General features: G+C 41.3%; 2 protein-coding genes across 9 annotated transcripts in view; both read right to left on the bottom strand.

The window, feature by feature from the left end:
- rabgap1l (RAB GTPase activating protein 1-like) overlaps positions 1-1574 on the bottom strand; it is a 95303-nt gene extending 93729 nt beyond the window's left edge. For 3 of the 4 annotated variants that reach the window (XM_035415773.1, XM_035415776.1, XM_035415775.1), the window contains exon 1: positions 1438-1574. The gene's annotated coding sequence lies outside the window, so the exon portion shown is untranslated. Of the gene's footprint in view, positions 1-728; positions 1336-1437 lie in introns of those variants that run through there. The other variant, XM_035415774.1, reaches the window with a different exon arrangement.
- An 800-nt stretch (positions 1575-2374) lies between these two features.
- On the bottom strand, positions 2375-18611 carry fam163a (family with sequence similarity 163 member A). Of its 5 annotated transcripts, XM_035415781.1 has the most exons (6): positions 17792-18368; positions 8108-8170; positions 6052-6161; positions 5553-5576; positions 5190-5304; positions 2375-4447 (listed from the first exon to the last, which is right to left on the bottom strand). In XM_035415781.1, exons 5-6 carry the CDS (start codon positions 5280-5282, stop codon positions 4085-4087), a joined length of 456 nt encoding a protein of 151 aa, XP_035271672.1. In that variant the 5' UTR covers positions 5283-5304; positions 5553-5576; positions 6052-6161; positions 8108-8170; positions 17792-18368; the 3' UTR covers positions 2375-4084. The 5 variants fall into 5 exon arrangements, with proteins under 5 accessions (XP_035271672.1, XP_035271675.1, XP_035271671.1 ...); XM_035415784.1 differs by lacking the exons at positions 8108-8170; positions 17792-18368 and adding an exon at positions 18413-18611; XM_035415780.1 differs by lacking the exon at positions 8108-8170.
- Positions 18612-18813: the final 202 nt, after the last annotated feature.

Raw genomic sequence — 18813 nt, 5'->3', positions numbered from 1 at the left:
ACACCTATTCTGTGCCACACTGTAACGTTGTGACTATGGTCAGTACTTGGAATGCTTAAAGCTTATATGAAAGTCCTCTGATGCAAAGGAGCTATTCAATATCACGGTTAATAACACTTTGCTAACAACACTTTATTTACAGCCAAGTCCCTGTTGCTTGTAGAATAAATACTTGTTTGTGGTACAAGAATTGCACAGACAATATGTTATGGGTGTCTGTCAGGTGCTACCTGTGTTGTGTTGGAAAACAACACATGCTATGAGTAAATTTTTGGCAAAGCATCATTATCCTTCTTCTCGAAGCACATGATCTCAAATGCCCTCTTGTTGCAGACTCGTTCTGCCGGTTTTGCTGTAAGTAATTCCGCTCTTCTACAAAGGGAGTGCGCACTAACCTATCAGACTTTTCAGACGACTGTCAGTTCGCCTGTCAAACAGCAGTCGAAACGTTGCATCTTCAGCTATTTATAAGATAACTGAATAAGATTGTGAATTATAACCTAGGTACAGATACAGTTACCAATAGCTACAGTAACTTCCAAACGTCACGGCTGCTGTCGACTGCTAACGGGATGATGCAAATCACAGATGAAAGCCAAAACAGAAAGACTAACCAACCTTTTTTATTTTCAAGTAAAACAATCCAAGAACACTGCTGACAAGATAACTTCAACGCTTGCTCGCAAATATACAACCAATACATTAAAAAGTAAGTTAGCTAGACAAACCTGTCAAGAATACAGACGCCAAGTTCGCATCCAGTCTTCCTTGATTCCTTGCCTTGTTTCTAAACTACAACTTCGTTTTAATGTAAGATTCTTCTTTTTAAGCCTTGAGTATTAGAATAATGTTAAGAAATTAGTTTAGCTTGCAAATCAGTTGACTGCTTTGCTTTGTAGCTATGTTGGAAAATCACACGAGCGCCACAGCTCTAAGACTAGATAAGTTAGCAAGCCCACATACTAGCCAGAGCGCTAGTTAGCCAGACAGGAAGGAAACGTGCCACAGTACGCTAGCCAGCTATTAATCTAGCTAGCTAGGGAGTGTAAACAAGACAGCACAACACACGCAGCTAGCTAACTTGACATCTAGCTAGATATTTACCAAAAGAACTCGCTTTGGCAAGCAATAACAAACAACTGTAAAATTATGCCGGATAAACTTAGCACTGTCAACTGTGTTGATAATATTGGTGGACTCGAATGCTTCAGTCAGTGACAGGAAGTAGCTAGCCAGTCAGTTAGCTTGCTTGGATCGGCTAGGCTAAGGTATAAAAATAATTCAAAACAATTCAGTAACACACTCAGGCTGCGGGTTAAGCATCTGCGTTACAGTTTTCAATATAACAACTCCATATAAGCAGCGAGATAAAATTGATTACATAAATATGTTTTTGTTCTTTTGTTTCATTGTCTTGGGGTACTAAAAACAACTTACTTGTTTAGAGTCTACGCCTCCGGACGTGAGTGTCAGCTGAGCCGCAGTCAGTACAGTTGCCCACCGACACAAATTACCATCCGCAACCTCTTCGATCCTAGGCGCGCCGACGCGGCGCACAAACGTCACCACTGCCAAAGTTCCGGCCGCAAGGCACGAAAACGAGCGCGCGGGTTTATTTACAGGTTGCTATACTATAATTTTGTTCAGACTGGAGATGTGATTGTAATGGTTTGTAATATAAGTATGTAGGTTATCTATTTTTAATTAGAATTTCCTTTTAGGAAGTAATAATTTTCCAACTGCAATATTTAGTAACGCTTTGGATTTCTCTTATTAGTCTTCTTATCTTGTATGTAGTATGATCGTGGAGAAAATTCATAAAATAAAATGTATATTATCCCACGAAAAATACATTTGCCTGTCATAAGAGTACATTAATAAATAGCAAGCAAACAATGCCTGAAACACCACATTCCCCGTGTTTATTCACTCCTTAATAGTTTAGTTCTCAGTTTTAGGAATGAAGCCAATTATATTTTTTGAGCATGCAGTCTATTTTATGTTTGGTCCATATGAACACAATTTCCCATTCAGCTAGTCAACCAGATCAATCCAGATATGCAATACTGGACCTGTACCCTGCACAGACCTTTCCTTTATTCACACAGACACAACACTCAATAGCCAACTAATATTCCTATTACAATAATTTTATCTCAAAAGGTCTTTATGGAGGAGAACACAGATATTTGACACAGAATTTATATATGTTTGCCATTTTAAAGCAAGATGTCAGGCAAGACAACATAAGGAGTTTGTTGCAGTTATTAATATTTAATTGTCTTCAAAAGGGAACATTTGTGAAATAAGTGGGCATTTCCAATGTGTGTGTTCTTTATCTTAGAATAATATAACCTTTAAAAATACAGTTAATCTTAAAAAAAAAACAATAAACCAAAGGAAATAGATGCCAGCCATGTGTTTATCTGACATTAGAGATATAACTGTGACAAAATTTGACAACCAAGCTACAGGCAAGCAGTGTCTTACAAGGATACAATGAGCTAAGGTCCTAGAATTGGACGCTGAGTGGGCATCTGAATTAACTGATTAACAGTTATTTATACTCTATGTAACATGTTTCCTTAAAAAGCCAGGACCTATGGGAAGAGGATATTGAATGTTGATAAATGGTTACTACAGTATGTGGTCACACATCGTAGTTGTGTGGTGAGGTGAGTTGTGGGTTCCTGCAAACTGAAAATTAAAGGGGAACATTTTTTTTTAGAACATTACTACAATTAATATCAATAGTATTATTAGTGTCACTTTATTTTCTTTTTTTTTTTTTTGCTTTGCTGTTCCAGTCAAGATTTTTAAAAAATGTTCTTCACATCCTACACTGAAAAAACACAAATAAGGGAAAAAATAATACCATACGTATTGCAAGCATTATTGTCTAATATCACTTTAAAAGGTGCATCAATGTAACAAAAATCAAAAGTAAATGAATGCAGACATTCCTACTATATTAGAAATTCAAATGAACACATAGATAGTGAGTGAAAAAGAGAATATATGAAGACTAATTAAAGAATGAAGAGAGTGAAGAGAGACTGTGGAGAGTACTCCCTTGTATGGCACAAACTACTGTATGCCTCAGTCAAACTTTGTCTTTCCAGAAATGACCACAATCCCACTTCAGAATGCATATTGACTGTTCCCAAAGTCATCCAACCTTAACCAAATAAATTACCAAATAAACACAAATTCTCTAATGCATTTTTTTTGCATCACTATCAGGATAGATAAGAACAGTATTCTAAAGTTTTTTTCTTTTAATTTTTTTTTAGCTCCAGTGCCCTGTCTCAAGAAATCCTGGCAGCATCAGATGTTTAAGGCTACAAACTAGCCTAAGAGTCTCCTGGTAGAACAGCATTGTTACCCTCAAAATCCAGATGGAGAAACTCTGCTCCAATGGCCACTTCAGACTCCAACTTCCCAGCAGTCTTTCTGTCTGTGACAAAAGCCATTGGTGTCCTGACAAAACTTATCTTAGTTCTCCTTCAATATTATAATAAACAGCAGGCTAAGACAGGTAAAGCAGGTAATAGCTGCATTGCTTGGCTCCTGTTCACTGTTTCTCTCCATGTGTTGGGTGTGAATGTACAGTACTTGCATAGAGAAAGCTCTGAAATGTTGACTTTGTACAGTTTTGCTCACTATTCAGTTAAAAATGCTGATCGGAAAAAATGGCATCGCTCAGGACTTTTCTTCCCATGTTCAAAAGACAAATATTATTTTCTTTTGTGCCTGACCCAAAAGTACACGCATTCTTTTTATTCATTCTTGTTAGCAGATAAGACAAAACCACAAGTTGTGGATACAGGTACGACAACAATATAATTAGCCCTCATACATTGTTCTAAATATTTGTATTTTCAAAATGTCACATGTTTAGTGGGATCCAGTGGGAAGCAGGGAGAGGGTAAGTTTTGAGCCTGGAGCCCCAGGCATCTCAGGAACAGTCCTCAAAGGTTTGACGAACCCTCTGCCAGCATCTACTCTAAACTGGTACAGACGACAGAGAGACAGGGGTTCTGCGGCCTGGTCCGCAGGTGGGAGATTCTCAAGTGTCCGCAGGTCAGACCTCGGTGCTGATGGCCCGTGTGTTGGTGTAGAAGTCCAGCGGGTTGCGGGAGCTCATCGGGGCGCTGTGCATGGAGGAGAGGGTGAGGGACAGCGCCGGGTTTTCGTAGTGCGTGGGCATGTAGGTGATGCGCTCGCCGCCGTTGCGCATCTCGTCCGTGGTGCGGATGTAGAAGGGCGAGCTGTAGGGCGAGCAGGTGGGGCAGTAGTTTCGGGGCGGCGCGGGGTCGGGAGACAGGGAGAGGGGGGTGACGGCCGACCCGTCCACGCCCGGTGCGCTGCAGGCATTGCAGGCGAACTGTGGCTGAGAGCCTGAGCCTGTGTCCCCATCCAGCTCATTCTTTTTACAGCAGTAATACTGGGGGGGGGGGGGGGGGGGGACAGAGGGAGACATGGGTAAGAAAGCTAGTAAGAAAGAACTCGGTGAGCAAAACCCGGAATCTAGATGTGTACAGGGGTGGAAATCTAGGTTGAGAGATGTTTTGACATAAAAGGACCACATTAACACCAACGTTGCTCGCTTTTTACCCAGATGTAGCCTGACTCCATCCTAGCTGGCTACAAAACTTTCACTTTTCAAGCAAATATAGCTGGGTTTCTCCAGCTTTTCAGAATTTACAAAAATGTTGGTAAAAATACCGGGGAAAGATAGAGGGACAACAGAGAGTTGACAGAGAGTGAGAGACTCCATACAGAGACAGATAATCAGGAAGAAAGATGAAGAGAAAATGATATAGAAGCAGTAAACAGAGAAAGAGAGAGAGATGTGAGAAGAACAATAAGCACACAAATGACAGAGACATTGAAGTGAACAGTGGAGTAGCACATGTGAGATTAAACATAAAACATTGAAAATTAATAACAATATTGAATGAATGCTTATGCTTTATACCTTATTTTTTGTGTGTCCCCTTTTTAATTCTAGGCTATTTAGCTTTGGATGTTTTAGTGAGGCTCTATTTAGGCTCACCTTGCATTCACAAATATGTACCAAAAATAGCATTCCAGTATTTCTTTTCATTAAATCTATAGCAATGATTGTATGTACATAAAACCTCTGTTTCCTTGTGACCATGTTTTATCTGAGATTCAGTCCTTACCTGGAGCCTACAGTAACAAAGCACTGCTATGATACACAGGAGTATCACCGTTGCGAGAATTCCTCCGGTAATGACAACAGTTCCAGCTGTCATCCGACCAGATCTCCATCAAACCCTGTATGCAGGCAGACAGTCACAATGGTCGTGCGATTATGCTTGGCTGAAGTGTGCATTCAGGCATTCAGCATGGATAATTAACGGCATTCTATTACTTTCACTTCTGTGAATACAACAGGAAATTAAAAATCTGGATAAATGTGCATTCAGGTTCATGTCCGCCCTGTGAAGGGGTTGCAAAAATACTCTGACAACATAGACGGAATTGAAATTCTAGCATTCAAATCTAAAAATGAAAGAACTTACATTCAGCAAAGTGTGCTTTAATACCTGCAGGGCAACACAGGAAACCAGTAAGTTACAAATTATTTTGTATGAGTATAATAACATACATGCGGTTCTGTATCCAACTGCTTTGAAGTCACATGAACCAAGGCCACTATTTCCCAATTAAACTAATAATACATTCTGAATTCGTTAAAAAAAATTAGAACATTTTAAAAAAAGTTTCCTTTTTTAACATTTCCTCCATAACTCTATATTACCAATCCTATCTTTCGCCTTTTACAGTAACATCGTTCCATCAATTTTGGAGGAGGAACACTTGCCTGTGTGTCCACTATAATCAACAAGCGGATATTTAGTGAAAATGAGCAGGTATACTTTGTGCTCCATTTGTCTGACATGTTTCCACTACCACGTACAAGGTCTTAAATGGTCTGTAATTGTGTTTTTCATCTGCTACCATGCCTGTACTAGTGTCAGTCAAAAGGAATGACAGCCTGTTAGTAGTGACAGTACTCACATCAGAAGAGAGATGGAGGGCAGACTGGAGAACTGCCTGGGAGTGGCGTTTCAAGTCCTGCTACAGAGGGGCACAGATTTGGGCAGATCTTCACACACCTCTGTTTTATCCTGTGCGGACAGGGGGGGGACAGGGAGGGGGGACAAGAGAATGTTATGTTGGTATGCAAATTCACTCAGCATACACATGGCAATGGCATTATTTTTAAAAAAGGATTTCTTTCATCAGTACAAGAACATGGGAGAATGCGCACAATTCTGAACGCACCAAAAAAAGATATGAACACAATATGAAGCGTAGTGGGTAAAATATGCGCCACAATGTACACATACACTTTGTGATGTTAATCTGTTTCAGCAGTTCCAATGCTCTCCACGAGATGGGGCTACATCACAAAAAATACCAAACGGAAAACGGTGGATTGGATTACATGTATTTTACATGTACAAGATAATCAAAAACATACCAAATGTAAGCTCTTTTACTCCATTTTTTTCACATCAAATATATTTTATACAAATGTAAACATATATACATATACATACATATATATGCAGTACATATACACACACACAGTGTGGGGTCTGGATTTATATTGACTTATATCAGTTTTTTTTTTGGCCAAAATTTTTAAGACATGGTAAATGGACTGCATTTATATAGCGCTTTACAATTGATGCCTCTCATTCGCCAGAGCAGTTAGGGGTTAGGTGTCTTGCTCAAGGACACTTCGACACGCCCAGGCCGGGGTTTGAACCGACAACCCTCCAACAGCCAGACAATCGCTCTTACCTCCTGAGCCATGTCGCCCCGGAATTAGAATCAGAATCACAATTGGAAGGCAATTTCCTTTTTTATATATTTAAACAAAATGACTTCCGTACGCCGAAATGGGTAGTTCTCCATTAGATGGTGCCTGTTCCATTATCCTGAACCAAGAACAATAAATTATAGACAGCAATGAGGGAACTTTTAAGCTGTGATGGGAGATATGCAGCTTGTCTCTTCCTCACAGGGTGTTTCTACTTCATCCTGCTGTCCTTTAGAGCTAAGACAATGTGCAGAGAGGTATGGGGCTGTGGGGGCTGGGTCACCTTTCATTCACACAGGGAGTCAGCGCATCAAGCAAGCAAGCGCTGACAGAGGGACTGCTGGGCTGGTCAACCAGACAGAATTGAGTTTGACCAGCACCAGAAATTTGATTTAGGAGTCCGCCTAGCGAAATGCAATTATGCCGCTGGGGGAGGATAATGACCGCACAGGGGGGATACAGGGGGCACGTGGGAGCCGGGGGGGGGGGGGCAGTCATGTCTGCTTCTCCTCTTCGCTTTCCCTCCGGACAAAACCCTCTGCTACAGTGATGAACACTCGCTTACAAAATGGCTGTCACAAAAGCTTCATAAAAGAAGGCCTTTGGATGCAACGTCATAGCTTACAGATTACTATCTCTGTCCAGCCGGGGTTGGAATCTGTAACACTTTGGATTCTAGCACAGGATCCATAGCGCTTGCTTTCCAGAGCTGTTTTAAAAGAGCGACATTAGCATCAGCTTGGCTAAATATCATTAATGTCGGCCTGTTTTGTTGATAAGAACAATGATGCATCAATCGTCACATGCCCTGTCATCACAGTGACAGAAACCAGATGTTCAAGCATAACTTTAATTTGGTCGGCAAAAACAATATGCAATTAAACTGCGGACGACATCCCAACAAGGTAATCATAATTATCTGGAAGTGAAAATACCGTTAATTACAGACAGTGACAGACAGACAGAATTTGAGTTCTTTCAAGGGTAAAAATACCGGTGTGCGTAGCGCTTACCGACACACACCCTCGCTCAGTAATAATCAGTCCATTACGAGTGTAATCCAATTTTAAACAGTCCTTGCCTTTCTCAGGGCAACCTTTTCATCCTCACTCATGTTTAGGAGTGGGTGAGGGGCGGCGTACAGGAGATGACGTTTCCCTCCCCCTCCCCCCCCACCGCCCCCAGCCAAGCACACAGATGCATCATGCTCCGGAGAACGGACAGGCCTCTTCAGACTCTACTCACAAGAATCAGAGGACGGGCAGTTCAGCATTGCCACTGCTGGGCCCAGATCACAGCAACAATAGCCTACGAACACAGCACAGACTCCAGCCCCTAACTGCTGCTATCCTGTGCAGAACAGGCAACACATACAGGGCAGCAGCTTTCCCATTGTCTATAAAGGATGATCACACATCACACACTGCTTTTATGATCAATATTTTTGATATCTACATTGCAGAAACAAATTCAATAATTACATCTAGTTACATCGTTATTAATAATAATAATAATAATAATAATAATAATAACAATAATAATCACCGTTGATCAGCATCATTATAAGAAGCAATCACAAATTAATTTAAAGTAGAATCTTTCTTAGCAACTGGGGATAGGTAGACACAAATGTATTCTTCTCACAGACAAACTGAAGGAAATTATTGAGGATTGTCCCTTAAAAAGTTTAAATAATACAACTCCACTGGCGTTGATTGGCTTTACTTCGAGCACACCAAGGGTATTCAGGACTGGAGGAGTGCTGTTGTGTCACACGTGTGCTGGGGGGGTGTGGGGGTTCCAGTCGGACGCTGGGGGCTGACTGGACGCGGCGTTTGTGACGGGGCCCCTGGTGGAGACCGTGCAGCTCAGCAGATCTGCGGAGAGCCGTGTGGTGCAGGCCGTCAGCAGGCCCCCTCCATCATCCTGTTCACTCTATTACAGCAATGAGTCTGCAGATCAATAGACTGACGCTCGTATATCTACGTTGCCATGGCGCCGAGGGCCGTTTTCCCCAACTCTGACCCACTCTCCTCCTTCAACACCCCAGCTCTGATTTTTTTCCTCCTCACCTCCTCTCTTCTTCAACCATATTTCTTATTCTATTCATCGTCCCCCTCTTCCTCTACGCCTTCGGTCTTCACCATTCATGCCATTTCGCTTTACAGTTTTTTGGAAACTGTCCACCCTGTTTCCCATCCCTGTTTCTCTCACAGTCGTCCCATCTCTCCCCCCGAGCTGTTCAGCAAACAAGCCGTTCGCTTCGCATTGTCGATTTTTACCATTAACCGGAAATATTTCTAGACGAGGAAAAGAGTTACTGTGACTAATTACAGTTCACAGTCACACATCTAATGCTACAAACAGGGGGAAAACGGTGTTAACAAAAGAAGTCTTCCATAAGCCATTTACGCCATTTTAAAAGATATCACATCGGTGGTATTTTAATGCTAAACAAGCTGAAGTGGACAGCAAATTTCTGAGCTTGTCCTTTATAATCTCTCTGACAGCTGCAGGGCCAGTGATGCTAACCCCAGCTTTGGAAGTGACCAAGCCACTGGCCCCTTCTTCTTCACTGTTTTGGTTTAATTTCGGCATGAGTTGCTCATAATAGAGCTGCAACCACTAACCCTTCAAACACTTTCACGTCTTAATCAAAATGGCAGCTTAAACCAACAGGTGCCACTATGCACCAGATGTGGAGGAAATTCTGTATATGGAATGTCACATCAGAAGACATCTGCACATCCACAGGTCTGCTGAGAGATGACTGGCTATCAAAGTACATGAACACATATGTATTTATGGTACAATACCCATATTCACTACAATATACTGTCGGTAAAAAAAATAGGAGCCAAGAAGAACAGGCTTAATTTGATATTACGATGAAAATACTATCCAGTTTGCCCAATGTTTGACGTCAGCTTAAACCTAGTGAACATTTCTGTCTGATCATGATGATGTCACTTGAGAAACTCCAAGCACAGGAAAGCGGATATTACCTCACACACATTCATGTTTCAGTGGCTCCTGACAGCTATCCCCCGTCATGAAAGCAGGACAGCACAGTCTGGTGCTCATCACAGTCAGAGTTCATCTGTAAGACTGAGCTTTTCCATTCTTTCTGTTTGCAGATATTTTTTATCTGGGCAGCATCATCTCGGGTAAAACTGGTGACCGAATTTTAAAACTCATCTTCATGATTTTATCAATATCTTTCAAGTGTTTCATCTTAACTCATCAAGTAAAAGTGTCAAATTTAGTCAGTAGTTAGATTATTGTGTCAGACTTACACATATTTATGTTTGCATGTTTAATTTTGCAGTTAATTTGCAGTTATTTTTTTTCAGTTACGCTAAACCTATTTTATAGCATATAATTTACATTATATCAGGAACGGCAAGTCTTTAAACATCGTTCAGGCTGATCTACATTTGGATTAACTTGTTAATACATTCGAAGTTATTGTTATTCTTATGGAAATTATTTAAAACATAAATTTGCACATAGATTATCAGGGATTTATTTACTTGTTTCTATATTTTGAGGTTTGGGGCACATTTAAATAATACTAAATTTCAGGCAACAAGAAGCCAGCAAGAAATCTCGATGGCTTCTGTTGTGTTCTGTAACCTAAAAAGCTTTTCATAAATGAATGACTGTATTTACTGAATAGAATATAAAACTTGTGTCTACTGGGAAAAATTGTCAGAGGCAGAGATCTAGAGTCAAATAAACAAATCAGCAAAACACTAATTACAAATTGTGATCGTTTGAAAGAGGCACAAGGGATTAACAGTTGGGAAGATTTCTTGACAGTAGAAAATTTATAAAGTGAACATAAGAAGGAATGGGAATGAGGGCAAAACAGGAACCTCTGAATCAAGACATGCAGTGCCACACAGTGAACAGAAGCTCGTTTCCTGTGAAGAGGGCATCTGTCATTTGAAATTCCTCTTCATTGCTTTTTGCACAATAAGATTTTTGTGAAATTTATGCCAAGTGTTTTTTTTGGACTCAACAGCTAATGTTGCAAACCATCACAGTAGATATGTCCAGGTGCAACAATGACCAGGTCTATTTCAGACCTGGAATAGTTTTAAACTAATAAAATAACTGAAGAGGCCAAATCCCTGTCTAATATGCAATGAATAGGTACATCTTAGTTTGATTATTCCTTAGGCTGCATAATCTGGATGAATTAAAAACCACATAAACAGCCAGGGTCAAAACTACTATTGAAAGGACTGCTATTTGGCTCATTTGGTTAAGGCACCAGGCCATAAGGCACGGATGAGCCACGCAGTCTCTGGCTACCATGGCCGGTAACACCCAGGGTCGACACGCAACTGGCGACTGTGTCGAGCAGGGTGTGGGAGGATTTAGCCGGTCAGGGGTCAGTGTTTTAACCCCTGTCTAGCAGCCTCTGCTGGTTGATCAGGCCCCTGGGGACTGCATGCTAAAAAGCTGCACATGAAAGGTCTTCCTCTGACTCTACAGCTTAGCTGCGGTCCGGGGTGTAAAGAGAAGCAGCTGGCGAACTGCGGATGATTACGCTGGCGAATCGGCAGTGGGGTTCACGCATGAACGCGGCTGCGGATTTAGATAATCGGACATTCCAAATTAAGGTGGGAATTAGATATGTACAGCCCCAAGATGGGTGCCAAATTTATAAACTTATATTTTATAAAAGATAAAAGCAAAAAAAAATAAACTACTAGTGGTCTCCTCAGAAGCACCATTAGTGTCACGTTTGCAAACTGTGATCGTAAGGGCTTTCGATTAATCCCACTTACGGCATTTGTTTGATAAATTCCACGAAAACTGCATGGCTTAAATGCATGAGCTGCAGTGTCACGACTGTACAAAAGTTAAATCCATTTATTCAAGTGGTTTCTCACAAATCTCCTTGCCTGCATAAAGTAGGTCTCTGCTTAAGCCTCACAGTTCAGGGAATTTATTTTTTTAAAAATTATTTGGCCCACTGTATTAGAGAAAAAAATTAGCCAGAATGGGATTTATGGTCACAGAGTTAATGTAATTTGTATAATTCTGTTATCAGGACTTACAGTTGGTCTTGCTTCTGCAACGCTCTCATTTGTTTTGTTGTTGTGGTACACCACATTCAGACATCTACACAGCCATGACTAAAGCAGGGACAGTGTTTCATCTTCACAAATCAGCTCTTATTCTCTCGAACACATCAAGAGCCACAACTTCAGGCTGCCAGGATTCTTACAATTCTCTCTGTGCCTTTCCACCCCTCCAGAAATTCCCAGATTTAACAATGCACTTTTGCTAGGGGATGCCACTAATGGAGGCAAGAGGCTTTTGTTTAATATGTCAGGCCAGCAGCAAGGAGCAGTGAACACATCCTTGGTTTGAAGCGAAGCAAGCAGTGAGTCAGTTTGTATATTATGCAGTCAGACAGATAAGCAGCTAGAAGAATGAGCAAACCTTCACATAAGCCTGATCTCATTATGAGATAACGCAGGGTTATATGAGGGATGACACATTTGGAGAATGCACACAGACAAAAAAAAAAGCAGAAAGCCTTTTTTTGTGCTGTTCTATCTGACATTGGGACGCTCCGCCATGTTCCTGTGCACAGCATGCCTCCCGTTCCCTGTGTACTCCGACTCCAAGTCCACACTCAGGCCTCGCTGGCCACCAAAGATTAGGGTTACTGCCAAATGCCACCACGGCCAGCGGAATGTATAGAGACCAGGAAACACAAGCGTTTTTTTGGCATCGGGCACCCAAGTAGTACAACTCCTCCCTCCGTGCATTTGAGCAATTCAGTAATGAGTCTTGGCCTCTGCTAGCAGCGCTGTCTTTTTATAGCTGCGCAGATGAGTTATGATATGGGGAGCCTCTGAACAAACAGGAAGAGACAGTGCTGTGCTACCGGGCACAGCACCGAGCCTGAGGACGGATGACAGAAACGCACAGGCTCCCGCTCAGCATAAAAAATGTTCAGACAAATGCACTGTAGTCACTTATGTTTTTCCCTGCTCCTGTCTGACTGCATTAGATGTCTCTGCTCTGTTGCTCAGAAATGACCAGCAGGAGTCTGTGTAACAGCAGGAACAATAGGCAGGATTATATGGACTATGTACTGTACATATCTTTTACAATTAATAAAGCTAAACTTCATATAAACTCAGACATACGTTTGGCAGAGGATTCACATGATGATGATTCACCGATTTAGCACATCCTTCTACGGTTCGTTTGTATTATCAAGTGTCACTTTAACAGATCATTAGAAACAGGTGGCTTCTTTTTTCAGATTTGGGTAATCTTAACAAAGCCTCTGAAGATAGGTGTCCGTTGTTAAGAGAAAAGGGCAAGCACGATTTTCATTCTCGACGCTAGGCTGTTCTCGGCGGGTACGTTGCTCTTCCTCCTCAGGAAGGCCCGCCCGTCTCCATCTCCTCTCCCACTCCCCGGCCATTTCAGGCTCCAGCTGGGGCCGAGAGCACCAGCGGGGCCCTGCCGCCTGATTTATGGCCGCTCCGCACGCGCATCGCGCTCCAAGGACAAATCAGCAGCAGCCGCGGATGTCAGGCAGTGAAGCGGTGTTCTGCCGCGGACTGGGTCCTTATTCAGCACTTGCTGGCGCACTATTTAATTCACCCGTCTTTATTCAAAGTAGCTCAGAAAATGGAAAGGGGGAGGGAAAGAGAAGCACAGCTAACGCAGCCTACAAATGACAACATTTGGACCCCTCCAGTAAGGCCAAGTGCCCGCCAACGGTAATCACCATTTCATACGAAAGCAGAAAAATTGCCTCTTAAAATGACTGATGTCCGAAAACAAAGGTCTTGCATTCTAATATTGCACAAAAAATGAAAATGTTCATCAAAGTCTTAACTGAGAAAGCCCTCCCCCTCCCCCCAAATCCCAAAACCATGAAATCTCTGATAAACTAGATTGTTCGTAAAGGGACAATATCTCTGTGTTTGGACTGTGTAGAGAAAGCTGCGTCTTCAGTTCAGTTTCAGGACGATTGTTTTACTTGTATTTTCCAAAGGTACATTTCCATTCAGTTCCACCTGGGCCTGCAGAAACACCACTCCATCTTGTGTAGTCCTGCAATGCTGAAGCTGACTACAACAGCGCTGATTCATACTTAATACAGTGACGTGCTACCTCTGAGTTATAGAGTCATTTTTCCTGCACATTTTACGAGATTATCATTGCTTAAGATAAAGTAATTGGCCTAAAGAGACACATGATTGAAATGGAGGAACAAGTGCTGAAACCTGAAGCTTATCCACCACACTCCACTCAAACATGCTGTAATGTATTTCTGGTGCCCTTTCCATTATTCATAGCGTGGTGAACACAACAACACCACTCTGCCAAGATGCATATTCAAAACAGCTTGTTTTACTAATCCACAATGTCAAAAAACACAAGGCAATGGGGAATTAGTAAAGTCAGCTTGGCTCTGTGGAATACCTGGCAGGTGAGGAAAAATGACAGACCCAATCCTGACATTAGTACCCGGTCATGAATAAACAAGTTGACATACCATGACCAGGCGCAGGTTATGATTATGTCCCTTATACTGGTGATTCCACAGCTGGAGAATCATATGAATCTTTCGTGGAAGCGCCCATTAACTTTGCACTTCGAATCACAGCGAGCCTACAACTTTAAAGGTGGGCTTTTAAATTATTTACACATCATTCCTGCAACAATATTTTTCCATCAGCAGGCAATTTTAAGCCAGGTAGTCAGGTTATGCCAACCCCAACCCCCCTCCCATTTTCCCATCTTCTTCAAAAAAGCACTCATCTCTATGTGTGCTGAGAGGAAACGCATCTACAGCCAGGACAGCTGTATGGCTTGGAAAAACCAACTGAAGGGGAAGCAAGAAAAAATTCTCCTTTTCATTGTCAATCATAAGGGGTTCAAAGGAATCAAATAGCCACAGATTGCCACATACTGTAACCTCAGTCCTCTATTACTGAAATGCAACAACTATTCAACTTCACTGAATAAATAACGAGCCATTTTAATCTAGCTCACTTGTTTCACTGGGCTACCTCTTTATTTAATTTACTTAACACTCATTCAACATGGTCACTGACCACAAAGAAGCCTTTCAGTTCTCGACACTGCCCAATAACGAATACCCTTTCCAGACAATGAGCTCTCCGCGATGCTAATAGTTATAATGCAGTTTGGATGGTAGCTGCCCTCTAATTTCAATTAAGTCAATCAAGCCTTTCATTGAACTTGGAAACGTCTCACAATTTTACAAGATTTCAACCTTTAAAATAATAGATATACAGTTTCCCGTGGCTTTGAATAAGTGACTGTTGTGTTCATTAACAGTCCAAATTATTTTACCATTGTTCATGCATTAACATCTACATTCTTTGGAATGTTAAGTAATTTGTTCAAAGTTATTTCAAATGTAATATAAACAGAATCTTCAGATATGGTTGGTATAAAGAAGAGTATCTGTTAAATGAGGCAACTAATGGTTTTACAAAGAGAACATGTCTTTGCCAAATGATTAATTGTCAATTATTAATTATACAGTGTCAAAAAAATTTCACAACAATAATTTATAAATTAACTGAAAATATTCCTATGAGTAATGATACAAGAATTATTCATAGAGCATCATGGGGAATTAATGACATATTTAAATTGTATATTTATTTCCAAATTATGAAACTATGGACACCTTGGCTCAAATAATAGCGAGTCAAATAAATTACAGAACAACGTTTAATTACATAGGAATACCCCAACCCACCTGAACCAAAGATATTCAAGTTCAAACCACCAAAAGGACTGATAGTGCCAAATATTAATTATGAGACAGTTCTTGCAAGTGCATGTAATAATGATTGCATTATGTTTAGTTTGTGTGTTTTACAGCATTGTCCACCTTACTAGTTCAGAGGATAGAGAACACAGTATCTCAAGGAAATTGATCCTGCTAAACTAAATTTGGAAAGTAAATATAAGTATTTTCCTGGGAGATCACGACAGGAACAGAGAATTCACAACATCATTGTCATAAATAAATAAAGTGCCTTAGCTAACAATCTGTCCCACTGATCTGAACCTGATCAGAAACAAGACAATCCTTGTTGTTTAAGGTCCACTGAACAAATATCAAAGGTTTACCCCACAGCCATCACAGAACATATGAATTTAAGTGGAGTTTGACATTCAAATGACGTTTTCTTACAAAAGTCAAGCACCTGTACCAGAAATTCAAGGGATGCACAAAACAGATGTAAACTCAGTGGTGTGTCTGGTAAGTCTAACAAAACACTCTTCTGGTTTTTAGTTTCTCACATAACCACTTTGGGGACTCTTAATAGTTTTACATACTGCCCCCAGCATAATGTGGCCTGCGCCAATATATGCACCAGACCTTGTTCCCTTTTTAAACTGCAGTGGTGCTAATGATGAGCTGTTGGAAGTCAGCAAGAGATCCACGGATAACCGTGTGCTGAGAAACCAAGGTAAGGCGTTGTATATTCCATCAGCAAAATGAAACTACTGTTGACGGTGGAATATCCCAGTCACATGGCAGTCACGTGGTAAAATACTTCTATGATCAGACAAAACAATGACTGAACCACACTGGATCCAGTGAAAACATCAGCATGGTCCATCTGTGGACCAATAGGAAGGATGATGGAAGCAGTTCAATGGTGACCTTATACAAATATGATGTAGGCCCAATAGAAATAGGACACAATGTGTGATATTCTGGGAGGGGGGGGGGGGGAATGAAAAAAAAACTAATTAAGACATCGTACAAACAACAAATTGAAAGGGTGAGATAAAAATTCTGAGATAATATACAGTTTACTGCATAACAAATCAAGCTTGTCATTGCATAAGTTAGTTCCCACATGTGAAAGCATCACTGTTTCAAAACTGTGGACACATAGTAGTAGGTTCCTCTAACATTGTGATGCCATCCCCATGGCTGGACTGACAAATACAGTGTGAAGGGTGCCTTCCCAGAAAAAGAAACATATAACACATAGCAGGGCAGCATTTCTTCTACAAGCGTCCACCTGTCTCCACCATTAAAATCACACCACGTCTTCACTTGATGATCAGGCTTTCTGATGCCTCATCCAACCAACCAGCTATGGGCAACACTCTGGAGCCCCTTGGGAAATCACTGTACTGTAGGCTATCACTGCTCCAGCTGGAGATGAGGGAATTAGGAAGAAATGGAATGATGGAGAGACATGAACCTCAAGAGACTACCACTCCATAAGTCTCGCTCCTGTATCCTCTTTGAAGAGTTGCTCTGAAGGGTCACTGGTTGTACAGACCATATGCTTCTACACAGTATTGCTTTATGGATTATTTATATCATAATGTGTGTGTGTGTGTGTGTGTGTGTGTGTGTTTGTGTGCGTGCGTGCGTGTTTGAATTTAACGGCTTGAAAGCCAACCATGTTCCAACCTTCTCAACTACAGATGTATAGTGTTCAGAGATAAACAAGAGAGTACGTTTCTATACCCGAATTGCATTAGGCCTATATTAAATTCAATATCTCAGTGGTGTGAGACGATTAGAGAGACGGAAATGAGAAATGGTAAAGCAAGACGAAACATTCGTGTAACGCGTTAGTGTTCTCCGTGTGCCACTACCCCACATCGCTCTAGTAGCATGCGCTCTGTGCGCAATTAGCCTGCACTCAGCAAGAGACACATTTCGTATCAAAATGCATCAGTTTCAGAAACATACTATATAAAACCTTAGTTATTAGAGCGCTGTCATATACTAATGTGAATCCGCAAAACAGTCACCGATTTCACACATGCACACACTGCTGAAACAGTTTCTTTTTCCGAGCGAAATCGAACGTTTTTTTAAGGCAATTACAGTTACAGACTTGTCCTGAGCCCCAGAAGGAACCTTACCTTTCCGAACACGATTTCACGATGAGTGAAATGCGATAGATAGTCTCCCAGTGAATGCTTCCAGATGATATAGTCTTTATCGCGTTATAGTACTACACGATGGCGTAATTCGTTTAATTGTTTCCACATCACACAAAACAACTTATTAGTCGAGTAATTAAAATGCTACATTGTTGTTTTCCTTACTTCAAATACCTTATTCCCCTCTTCTGAAGTGCAACTGCGACGAAGGCACGAGGAATTACATTGCATTTCTGGGAAAGACGAGGGGTAACGCTCGAACAGGGATTGCGACTCCAAACACATCCAGTGAGTACACCGCGCGCGCTGCTGTTCCCCCGGGAAGAATGCAACAGTCTGGGTGATGGATTGTATGTTCAATAGAGGTCAGAGTGTAAACCCACAGAGGCAATAATTTTGGCGAAAGGAGCCTCGTCACGGTTTGCAGAATTCAGGGAGATGCATGTAAAAAAGTATAAATGTACAAGCCAATGCCGTATTTGAGAGAATTATATAATATACCGAAAGGGAAAAAACTCGTCAGTGATATAGTTCAATTAAATTACCATCTTGGATGAAAAAAAAAACCCAAAAAAAACAATAAAGCATAACTGAACGTACTATTCCTTTCCGTCCATAACGCCCAACTGTTAATTCGTTTCGGTCATCTTTAAACTGAAAAACCTCCAAACGAAAATGTTAATCCAGTAAGAGGACAAAAAAGAAGGCAAACGTAGACAGTACGAAAGTGACAAGTAGTGGGAAAAGGCGTCCTGTTGAAATGTGTAAAATTCGGGGACGGTCGTAGATGGGGACGGTCCTGCCCTGTTTTGGAAAAACGAGGCTGTAGGGAGCGCAACTGGGAGGCGTCGCTTCAATGTCCAGTAATGGGATTATGCAACAGCTGTCTCTAGTGTTCTTGAGAACGGTACAATACAATATACTACACAGTTCGACATGTCTCGTGTTATACACTCACATGATGACAACAGTGTATAGCGCTGCAACAGCGCAAAAACTTG

This window comes from Anguilla anguilla, chromosome 4 (assembly GCF_013347855.1).
Source record: "Anguilla anguilla isolate fAngAng1 chromosome 4, fAngAng1.pri, whole genome shotgun sequence".
NCBI lineage: Eukaryota > Metazoa > Chordata > Actinopteri > Anguilliformes > Anguillidae > Anguilla > Anguilla anguilla.
Note: the sequence above shows the minus strand (reverse complement) of the source record. Positions and strands in the feature narration are given on the sequence as shown.